This window comes from Prionailurus bengalensis, chromosome A3 (assembly GCF_016509475.1).
Source record: "Prionailurus bengalensis isolate Pbe53 chromosome A3, Fcat_Pben_1.1_paternal_pri, whole genome shotgun sequence".
Taxonomy (NCBI): domain Eukaryota; kingdom Metazoa; phylum Chordata; class Mammalia; order Carnivora; family Felidae; genus Prionailurus; species Prionailurus bengalensis.
The window spans coordinates 540,065-551,544 of record NC_057354.1 but is presented as its reverse complement, the minus strand read 5'-3'; the positions used below and the strand labels follow the sequence as shown (position 1 = coordinate 551,544).

The window sequence follows — 11,480 nt, the reverse complement described above, 5'->3', positions numbered from 1 at the left end:
TCACCTGGGGAGATGTCGTGGGGGTCTCTCTTCAAATGCCTCCTCTGCCTCCTCACCTCCAAAGATCTCGAGTCAGCCACTCCCAGAGTCACACCTTGGAGCAAGGGGTCAAAGAAGCCCACACCCACTCTGAAACGACTGGTTCTAGCCTCCTCCCTCTGCGGCCACATCCCCAGCTTGCCACACAGCTGTGACATCTCACGAAGCCCCTCACTCCAAGAACAGCCCTCCTTTCTCCTGAAGACTCAGGCTTCCCTCCCTCTGGCTTCCTTCTTATCAAGTTTGGATTTTGTATTTTCTCTTGAAAACACCAGAAGTGTTAGCATTTTCTATACTCTTCTGGCATCATCTGGAAGAACCCCACCCACCCACTTTTTCTCCTCGTCAACACCTCAGGTGATGCTCACTGCTGGGACAATCCCTATTCCCCCCACCCCCGCCCCGGGAGACAGGTGCCACCGGAAAGCCGGACCTGGGTGGACACTCGACGCCTCTGGTCCCACCGTGTCCCTCCAGGGGCCATTCGATACTGCCTGGTCCCACTCCTCAGAAACTACAGACACCTGCACTGGCCCCCATAGCCCCTCTGCCTTCCCTCCAACGTTGTCACCACCCCTTCCCCAGCTCTTCCTCCGCAAAGCAGTGACCTCTCTGAAATGCAAAGTGAGGTCATTTCTGGAGCTTTCTTGCTGAGAATCCTTCGGTGGCTTCTGAGAAGTGGCTTCCTTTCAAAACCCTTGCCCTATACCTACCTGCTCCCATCCCTAGCCTCATTCCTATTCCACCCTCACCACCGTGGGCCAGGTCCCGGCCAGAGTGGTCTTGTCTTACTCCTCTAAGATGCCAAATTCCCTCAGCCCCAGGGTCTCTCCCAGGGTCAGGCCCTTACGGAACACTCTACTTCAAGAGCTAATGCCTACCCACATTCCTGGTCTCACCTCCTGGCCTGTCCTGCTCTCCCCCTTCTGGGTTGACAGCCACTGGATGTTTGCTCCCTGAGAAGCCCTCCTTTCGGTTAAACCTTTATCTGTGTCCAGCAAGCACCCCGGGGGCAGGGATGCACCAAGGACCGTGCGTAGCTCTGTTCGGCAGGACCAGCACAGCACGTCCTCAGGGAATATCTACGGAATGAGTGGTCCTCGTGGGGAGTGGTGACAGGGAGGGATTAGAAGGTGGGGTGGTTCGGGTCATCACCAGGTGTGGAGACTGACCCAGAGAAAGAACAGCCTTCATCCGGCTTCCTGGTGCCCATGGCAGGAGGTCAGCCCAGGCCCCAAGGGGACATCTCAGCCACGTAAGGGGAGCCCACCCTAGCATGTGAGGCCTCGCTTGAGGGACCCAGAAGATTCCTGCCCCACGTAGGTGTGAAAGCACCACTTGGGACTTTCCAGGGGTCTGTGCCTGCTGACAGGAGCCTTTGCGTGGGGGTGGGGGGTAGTGCACCAGGGCATTTCCTGCCTAGCCTGGCTCCCCAGGGCCCAGCCCAGCAGCCCTGCTCCTTCCTCCCCCGCCCCAGGGGCTTTCCACAAAGCCTGAGGCCCGCTATTTTTAGCTGAGGGAGAGGGACCAATTCCTGGCCCCACTGGCTCCCCCCCCCCCATGGGAGCCTGGGTGAAACTGGGCCTGGGGTTGGGCCCCAGAGGCCAGGGAGGCAGCCCCTTCCTTCCTTGCCCCCCAGTAAGTCCCTGAGGCGGGCTTGCACCTGGGCAAGCAAGGTGCCTAGCTCCTGGAGACGGCTGGGGCCCGAGTTCCCAGCCTGGGCTCCCGGCCAGGGCTCTCAGCCCAGTGGGCAGGGGCTTGAGCCCTTGGGCGGGGTTGGCCCAGGGCCTGGGTGGGCTACTGCCCACTTCCTGGGGCCGGGCCTCATCACTTCAAAGGCCACTGGCGGCCCTGTGGTCACTCCCTGGCTCCCACGCAGCCGGAGGGGCGGGCCGGCACACGAACCCTGGCGGCTGGGTCCTGCCCTCGGCAGCTTCAAAGCAGCTGGGGTGGGCAGCCCTGTGGTTAGGGCTGCTCCCCAGGGGAGGGTGGGGGACAGGAAAGGGGGATAACGGGGCTTTCTCTGCTTCTTCATCCTTCCCACCCGCTGCCTTCCTGGGTGGGCCCTGTCCTGGGACCGGGGCCGCCAGGGGCCGTGGTGCCTTCAAGTCTGTATAGAGTGTGAGGGTCCAGGTGGGGTCACTCGAGTGCAGACCCCATTAGAGAAACCACAGAAACCAAGGTGGGGGCACCTGGCTGGGTGAGGCAGGGGCCGGCAGGCTTCCCTGTCTCCCCTTCATGTGGTCCCTTCTCTCCCCACTTTTCTGCCTGAAGCAGGGACAGCCTGGAGGGGAGGGGACAGAGGCAAGACAGGACTGCCTGTCTGGGCCGGCCCACCACAGAGGTGGGCTTGACTTCATGCCAGCTCCCCAGGGAACAGCGGGGTAAGAGGGGTGGGCGAGTGACAGCCTCAGAGCAACCGCCCAGAGTTCAGCAGACGCTGAGAACAGAGAGTGCCTTGAGCAAGGGGGGTGGGAGGGGAGAGGAAACTTTCAGGGTCCCCTGGGGTCAGCTCCGGGACAGTTGCCGTTTTTAATCTGCGCAAGAGACTTAGAAGGAGCCGAGAGGGCTGTAACCTAGATCCGCTCAGGCAAGCTCCGGGGGTGCTGGCGGTGTGGCCCAAGAACAGCCCCTCCCCCGGCCGTGCGCCACAAGGCAGAGGGGGACTCGTGGTGGTCTTGCGGGGTCCTGCACCCCTCTGGGCCGGCCTCCCCTCACACACCCCTCCTCCAGACAGCTCCATTCCTCTTCCACTGGGGTGCCAAGGTCTCCGGGGACCAGAGCGTGGCCGCAGGGTGGGGGAGGGGAGTCGGGGGAGGGGGTGCGGGAAGGGGGAATGGTAGGGGCGTGGCGGGGGGCGGGAACGGGTGACTTCTCTGATCTAGGGTCGTGAAAATGTCCCACTCGTGGCCTGGGGCCTCAGCAGAAGCTCGCTTTCAGCCCGCCCACGGGGGCAAATGGGAGAGCTGTGCCCCTGGAAAGCAGCCCACCGGGCCTCCCGGCAGTGCCCTCCGGCTCCCCGGGCTCCTCACCCGGGACCATGACTCTCGGCTGCCAGTGACCTCGCGGACCCTTTCTGCTTGTGTCTCCACCCAGGGCGCGAGGAAGCCCCAGCCCCCAGCCCCCCCCCCCCCCCCCCCGCGCCCACTTTTCCCTGCGTGGGGGTGACCGCCGGCGACCCGGGACGGGACTCGGGGAACAGCTGTGCGCTGACGCAAGGACGCACCGCGGCCCCTCGGCGGGAGGAGGGTGACAGAGCGCTGGGCCGGACTCCTCCGCTCTCCAAGGGCCGCTGTGCGCACTGCGCCTTCAGAGACACCTTCCACCTTACGCCGCCTCGCTGCCTTGTGAGAAACGTCACGCTGCCACGACCTGGAGGAGACAGGAAGGGCAACCTCGGTGCCCTCGAGGGACCTGGGTCCCCGGTGGAGTCACAGTCGCCACAGAGGCGGTACCAGGAGACGCGGATTCGGCACCCTTTCGGACCCTCTGGGCTCTGCCCTTTTTCCGCCCCGTTGCGGGTTGTCGGGGCCCCACACTGGCGAGGCAAAAGGCGCCCAAAAGCCTGAGACTCAACTCTCAGGTGGAGGGTCCCCCGTCTTTTCCATTCACCCCCATCCCGCTTAATCTCCAGGGCTGGCTGTGTGCGATCCAGGCCGTAGTTTCTATCTGGCCACTTTGGGAGCTGTGGGCACCTGGGTCCCACGGGTGAGGGGTCCCCAAAGGGCGAGAAGCAAACCAAACCGCCGGACTGGAACCCCAGAGGTACAGACTGGCTTCTGGCGCCGGCCTGGTCAGCAGGTCCCGATCGGCCAACATTCATTAAGTTTACACACGCGGGCCGAGAAATACGGAGAGCACAGAGCTGACCCGAATCGCTGTGGAGACAAGCTCCCTCACGAGACTCACAGGCTAGCACAAGCTTTCAGAAGAGCAGCCTGACCACCCGTCCCTTCCATCCGGGCGGGTGCCTCAGGAATCACGGTGCAGGGAAAGCGCCTGGAAGCAAGGATCCTTTGACAAAGGTGCTATGGCGGCCACGGCTGCAGCACCAAAAGGCCTGGAAACCCACATATCTGCCAGCAGAGGGGACATCCACTGGGGCGTCGGCGCCCGCCCGGAGGAGCGCGCCTCTGACCAGCTACTGGCACGTGGCGATGCTCGTGGCAGAGGCAAGCTGCTGGGTAACGCGCGCATCACATCCATTTCTGTAAAAGCTAACGACACGCTTACCACCCTAGTCCTGACTGTACGTTGTGCGTGTTTGTGCGCAAATGGAGAAAGGGGTACAAGACACACCAGGGCCAGGATCTCTGGGCAGCAGGGAGGTGCAGAGAAAGGACAGTTAACTCTCTTCCATCCTGTCTCACAGGTTGCAGTGAGCCTGTTTTACATTTTGGACGTACATAACGGCTGGTGCCATCAACCCCCGGCCGGCTGTCACACTGGTGGGAAGGATGAGGCCCTGCTCTGAGGGACTCCCAGCCACAAGTGACACTAGGCCCCAAGCATACGGTGACCCCTTCAAGTTCAGGTATGGGGCCCCAGGGACCATCCCAGGAGCGGGGCCATGGCCTGCACGATGCCAGGAGGCACTGTCCACACGCCGGAACCTGCAGGAAGGGTACAGGCTGTGCAACACCCAGGGGGGCTGAGCTCCAGGGAACTTGGCCCCATCAGACCAGCCTGCTGGGCTCTTGACCCCAACCCAGACTTTACCCTGATGGTGGGGGGTACAGTGGGGGAGGGGGGAGACTGAGAGACTGGCCCCACAGGGAGGCAGGAAGGGGAGGGCGTGGGCGTGCACTGCTCCCCATCAACCCCACCATCCTTGAGGGCTCTGGGCAAGTCTCTGTGATTCCAGATGTTCAGCAGCTGTCTTGGCCATTTCCGCCCCTTCTTTGACCCCGCATCCGCCAGGAAGCGTCCCCTCCTGTCCTCAGGCTCTGAGCCCCCCCCCACCTTCCCTGCACCCCATTTCCTGAGCAGAGGCCTTTGTGCAGACTCAGCTCCCTATCCCGCCAGGGTGGCTTCAGTTTTCCCAAGGCCCGGGCTCTGCTCCCGGAGCCCTGGGCTGCTGTGGTCAGCTCACAACTGGCTGGACACCCTCTGCCAGGGTGTCCCAGCCCCCACCCCGGCAGCCTCTGGGACTGGTTTTTTCTCTCTTCCTCCATTCTTTCTCCAAGGTTGGCTCTGTCTGCTCCTGCGGCATAAATCAGGGCCTCTAGGGAGGCAGAGCAGAACTGTCCGGGAGGGAGCACTGCCTCAGTGGGGGAGGGTGGAAAGCTCTGTAGGGTGAAGGCCAGAGGTCATAGAGCCCAGCAGGCTCTGTGGGGGTGGGGTGTGTGCTCAGATGTCTGCCTGGAAGACCCTGGGGGTGAGGAGGGGGGTGCCTCCTAGAACTGAGAACTGATCCTTAGGGGTCACAGTCCCACCTTCCCTGAGCAGATGGGAGGGGAGGGGGAGGTTCTTCTGGAGAGGGGACAGCAGGAGGAGGTCTCCCTTCCTGTCACATGCTTTCCTGTCTCAACAGAGCTGGTGGTTCTGGGGCACTTGGGCTCCCAGGGGCTGGGGGGCAGGGCTGGTGGGGTCAGGGGCCAGGCCAGGCACAGTGTAAGAGCCCTAAGGGGCCAAGAGCTCCAGCCTACTGACCTTTGCCCCTCAGAAGCCAGCCTCTGCTCCCCTCCACCACAGCCACCTCCCCCTCCGGCCTTCCTGCTCTTCTGGAGTTGCGGGGGGAGCCAAGGGCAGGTGGGGCCTGGCTGAGGCAAAGTCTGTGCTTCCAAGTACAAGTCTCAGAGCTCACCAAGCTGAGACACTGTCCCCAGGAGAACAGGCTCCTTCCCGCAAGCCCGATTTTTCCCTGGGCAATCAAATCAAATGTGGGTATATCTCACATACTCTGAGGACGGTCCTCCAGGACACTCTCAATGCACCCCTGTGTTTGCCTGGATTCAGGCTGAGGACACAATGAGGCCATCTACTCTGCTGTTGAGGGTCACTCCTGCGGTCTCACAAAATGAGCCTGGAGCCTCTGGGTCTGCGCACCCCCCACCCCCAGGATAAACAGCATCTCAGGTTACAAATGAGGTTCCTGCAAAAGTAAATGCCCCCACTCTCCCCCAAAATTTCCACCACCACTTCTAACCAAAGGGCCAGGGTGGACATTTCAGGACCAGGCCCACCACCCCCCATGGGCAACAGCTATGCCCATTCCTTGACCCCAGGTGCGGTACCCTGTGGGCTCCTTCCTGGGGCAGTCTCCCAGCTGCCCCTGCGGCTGCCACCCGGGACCGAAGGAAGAGGTGGGGTTGCAGAGTAGAGAGAGCAAGAGGGGCCCCTTGTCCAGGCGCACCAGGGGGCCCTGAGACACCCTCTTGGTCCTCAGGACCTGATCAATGAGCAGAGCTGCCCAACCTGGGATATGAGCCGGATAGTCAGGAAACTCTGGATCTCACCGGGTTGGGGGGAGGGGCGCCAGGGGTAGAATAGCCAGGTTTAGCAAAAAATAACAAACAAACCTAAAAGCAGGATATCCAATTAGAGTTGAATTTCTGCGAAACAATTTTTTTTTAATTTTTTTTTTCAACGTTTATTTATTTTTGGGACAGAGAGAGACAGACCATGAACGGGGGAGGGGCAGAGAGAGAGGGAGACACAGAATCGGAAACAGGCTCCAGGCTCTGAGCCATCAGCCCAGAGCCTGACGCGGGGCTCGAACTCACAGACGGCGAGATCGTGACCTGGCTGAAGTCAGACGCTTAACCGATTGCGCCACCCAGGCGCCCCTCTGCGAAACAATTTTTTTAATAGAAATAAGCCACATGCAGTATCAGCACGCACTTATACTCAAAAAGTATTTATCGTTTACCTGAAATTCAAATTTAACTAGATGTTCTGTATTTTACCCGGAAACCCCCAATTCAGCCCTCCCAGTTCCCTCACTCAGTTTTTTTTCCCAACCCTAAGGACCCCAACAGTCTTTATCGCTGCTTCCCTAACCTGGTGGGAGCTGACTGGGCTAGCAGTGGGCCCAGATACACAGGGCAGGAGAGCAGAGAAGGCTTGTCGGAGCCTGGAACCCCCTTCCCAGAGCGCTGGGATCCCTGAGGCAGGTCTGGCTCCCGGGCTCCAAGTGTGTGCCTGGGTTTGCCAGATTCCCTGTTGAGTGGGCCCTCAGAGCCTGGTTTTAATCCTGCCCCCTCTGCGCTTAGGTGGGCTGGCCCTCTCCGGCGCAGAAGGAAAAGGGGAACCCGCCAGAGCCCTCCCGAAAAGAGGAAGGTACAGCTTGTGGGGTGGTTGGAGTGGGGAGTGGGGAGGTGGCTTGGCCGGGGGCTGAAAATGAGGAACGCTGGCCAGGGAGGACCTACCTGGAGGTCACTGCCTCTGCTGGCACCAGTGGAAACAGGATCCAGAACAGGTGGGGGGTTTCCAACCTGGGCTCACCCCGTTTCCTGAGAAGGAAGGTGTGAAGGGGAGGACAGGGCCCGGGCTGCTCCAGAAGCCCCACGGGGCAGACTCTGCGCTCCCCTAGGGTGACAACCCAAGCTGGATTTCCCGGGCTGCCCCGCCTCGCACAGGGAGGTCTGGGGGCGCGGTTACCTGGCACAAGCCTGGGCAGGGAACTGCCACCCCCAGACTTCTTCAGGAGGCTCTCTTGTCTTTGCAAACTGTCACACAGCCTGGTCACCAGAGCTGCTTCTTCGGGCTGCTGCCTCCCCTCCCCACCAATGTGGGTACCTCACGACGTGGGAAAGGGAGCCATAGCCACCTTAGTTCAGGGCCATGGGAAGCCCCGCTGTCATTTGTCTCACTGAGACCCCTCTACCCCCCCCCCCCCCCCCCCCCCCCCCCGGTCCTCCGCTCCTGACTAGGACGAGGTTAAGGCTGTCCATCTCCAGCCTGTCTGTCCGCTTTCGGTTAAGGAGGGCGGTGGATGCTGCTCCAGGTGTGAGGGAAGGCAGGTGAACTCGGCCTGGAGAGGGTGCAGGCCCAGGAAGGTCTGGGGAGGATGTGGTCGCCGCAGGGTTGCAGGGTCCGAAGCCTGAGGTCCTGGGGGCGGGGCAGAACTCGAGACCCACCCCCCACCCCCTGCGCGCCCCTGCCCTGGAACCCTTTGTGTGCCCATCACAGGGTGTCGCCTCTTTCCCCAGCGACAATGACTCATAAAGCTGGTCCGCGCCGCCTCCCCTCTCCCTGAAAGGCCCAGGTCATAAAGGCCACTGGGGCCAAGCCCTGAGGAGGCACGTCCCAAGACAGCCCCGCGCTGCGCTGGCCCCTGCAGCTGCCCGCCGGGCCGGGCCTGGGCCTCCCGCCGCGACCCGGACCTGGCGACCTGGCGTTACGGCTCACGCCGAGCGCCTGGTAGCCTTGACGCCCATGTGTGTCGTCTGCTTCGTGAAGGCCCTGGTGCACGTGTTCAAGATCTACCTGACCGCCAACTACACCTACAACTTCCGCAGCTGGCCGGTGGACTTCCGCTGGGATGACGTGCGCGCCGCCGGCGGGGGTGGCGGCGGTCACCGCGCGCTGACGTGCGCCACGGCCGTGGCGGGCGTGTGGCTGCTGCGGGGCGCGGCGCTGGGCGGGGACGCGCCCGGCCGGCCGCCGCGCGGGGCGCGCAGTCAGGCGCAGTGCCTCCTGCAGCAGATCCGCGAGCTGCCGGGCCAGCTGGCCAGCTACATGCTGGCCCACTCGCTGGGCCGCTGGCTCGTGTACCCCGGCTCCATGTTCCTGATGACTCGCGCGCTCCTGCCGCTGCTGCAACAGGGCCAAGAGCGCCTCGTGGAGCGCTACCGCGGTCGGCGCGCCAAGCTGGTGGCCCGCGACGGCAACGAGATCGACACCATGTTCATGGATCGCCGCCAGCACCCGGGCAGCCACGGCCGCGGCCTGCGCCTCGTCATCTGCTGCGAAGGCAACGCCGGCTTCTATGAGATGGGCTGCCTGTCGGCGCCACTGGAGGCCGGCTACTCGGTGCTGGGCTGGAACCACCCGGGCTTCGGGGGCAGCACGGGCGCGCCGTTCCCTCAGCATGACGCCAACGCCGTGGACGTGGTGGTCAAGTACGCGCTGCACCGCCTGCACTTCCCGCCCGCGCACGTGGTGGTCTACGGCTGGTCCATCGGTGGCTTCACGGCCACCTGGGCCACCATGACCTACCCGGAGCTGGGCGCGCTGGTGCTCGACGCCACCTTCGACGACCTCGTGCCGCTGGCCCTGAAGGTCATGCCCCGCAGCTGGAAGGGGCTGGTGGTGCGCACCGTGCGCGAGCACTTCAACCTCAACGTGGCGGAGCAGCTGTGCTGCTACCCCGGTCCGGTCCTGCTGCTGCGGCGCACGCTGGACGACGTGGTGAGCACCTCGGGCCACGTGCGCCCCCTGCCGTCCGGCGACGTGGAGGGCAACCGCGGCAACGAGTTGCTGCTGCGTCTTCTGCAGCACCGCTACCCAGTCGTGATGGCGCGCGAAGGCCTCGCGGTCGTGACGCGCTGGCTGCGCGCCGGCAGCCTGGCACAGGAGGCCACCGTCTACGCGCGCTACCGCGTGGATGACGAGTGGTGCCGAGCACTGCTGCGCTCCTACCGCGCGCGCCGTGAGGACGAGCAGGAGGACTGGGGGCCTCACGGGCTCGCCTTCCCCTGGCTCGTGGGCCAGGACCTGAGCCCGCGGCGGCGCCGGCAGCTCGCGCTGTTCCTGGCACGCAGACACCTCAAGAACGTGGAGGCCACTCACTTCAGTCCGCTGGAACCGGAGGACTTCCAGTTGCCCTGGAGGCTGTAGTCCTCACCCCTCCCCACACGGGAAACCAGTAAAGCTGGCCCTGCCTTGGGGATCCCGACCTGGTGTCTGGGGGAGGGTGAGATGGAACACACGGAACTGGTGCTCTCCCTCACCGGGGTGATTCCCCCCTTCCCTCCTTCAGCTTCTCCCTCAAACACCTGTGGACGTCCCATTCTGCTCCCAGCTTCTAAAGGGAATGTAGAGATTAACCTGACCCAGTTTATGGCAACACTGTGTGATGGGTGCCTTGATCACCTCAAAAGGATGATGGGAGCATAGGCTGTGGGGCCCCGGGAGGTACCCTTATCCTGGATCAGGATACACAATGGCTCTGGGAAATTTGAGTGAGGAAGGGTTTGTACAAGTCACCCCCAGCTGTGAGAGGACATTGGCATCGGCAGACTATAAAGCAGGTCTTAGCCGCCAGACCTCACCAGGAGTTAGTAATGATGGGCCTCTAGGGTCCCCTCCCCACCTCCACACTCCTGGTTTCGACAGGAAAGGACAACAGACTCAGAGTAACAGGTACTCACAGTGGCATGTCCATGTGGCCTATAGACACACCTGCACTGACCATTCATTTGCTAGGCAAGGCAAATTTGAGCCAGGCCTGGGCTGGGCATCGTTCCTGGGTCCAAGGATGTAACACAGAATGAGAGACAAGCCTTCTGCTCGCCACCATCTGCAATGCAGTTGCTTCCTTACCATCTGCCATGAACTGCATGAAGGGGGCGGGGGGGGGGGGGGGGAGACTACTGGCCTTCCCCAGCACCTGGGGACTGGGGCTAGTCAGAGCGGGCAGTGCAGGAGACTCTGGAAAAACCGAAAGAAGACAAGTGGGGCAGACCTATAATTGACAGCACCAGAGCAGGACATGGCCATGAAGCACCTAGGCCAGTGCAAGCCAGAGGTGACCTTAGGTACCAGGAAGACACCTGCGGTGAGGTGTGCTTTGAGCTGACACAGGAAGAGGAGTTAGCCAGATTGAGGAAGGGCCTTCCACAGAGGGATCCGTACATGCAGAGTGGGTTGGCTGGAAAGGGAGAGTGCAGTCCGGAAAAGTCAGATCCTGAAGGGTTTCAATACCATTTAAGAATTCGCTTCCAGTGGCTATTTAGGTGCCAACGAAGGGAAGTTTCAGGGCTTGTTTTAGCGAAACCGCTAGTGGTTTCACACCTCTCCTTTGAGAAAGTCCGGCAAACTCTTGTTCCAGCATTTGCTGGAAGCTTTACAACTAGCTGAGCGATCTTGGACAAATTACTTTAACCTCAGTTTCCACACCTGTAAAGTGGGGAAGGCTCCACCTGGCTCATCAGGTTGCTGTGAAAATGAAGTGAAAGAACACCGGAGGGGAAGGGAGCACCCAGCACAGAAGCGCGAAGGCTTCCCCGCAGGTCAGTTCACGCCTTTCAGCTGTGCGTGCACGGGACCCGGGGCAGGTGCGTGCGGAGCGAGATGCCTCCAGCCAAGTGAGGGCAGCGGCGCCTGCAGGGCTAGAGGACGAATCGCAGACACTCCTTTTTCTGCGTAACTCCCACACAATTAAAAAAAAAAAAAAAATCCCCATAAAGAGGAAGGACTTAAAAACTGGAGGGAGAAGCTAACTCCAAAATCAGGAAGTCGGGCCTCAAACGGTCTGTGCGGTGCGTGAGCCACGG

General features: G+C 61.9%; 1 protein-coding gene across 1 annotated transcript; it reads left to right on the top strand.

Annotated features, from left to right (window-relative positions):
* Nucleotides 1-8,418: 8,418 nt before the first annotated feature.
* On the top strand, nt 8,419-10,036 carry ABHD16B (abhydrolase domain containing 16B). The gene has a single exon (XM_043553386.1). The coding sequence runs from the start codon at nt 8,419-8,421 to the stop codon at nt 9,820-9,822; it is 1,404 nt and encodes a 467-aa protein (XP_043409321.1). The 3' UTR covers nt 9,823-10,036.
* Nucleotides 10,037-11,480: the final 1,444 nt, after the last annotated feature.

Bases quoted from the DNA above. Each gene is read 5' to 3' on its own strand.
- ABHD16B (XM_043553386.1), top strand. From the start codon at position 8,419: ATGTGTGTCGTCTGCTTCGTGAAGGCCCTGGTGCACGTGTTCAAGATC.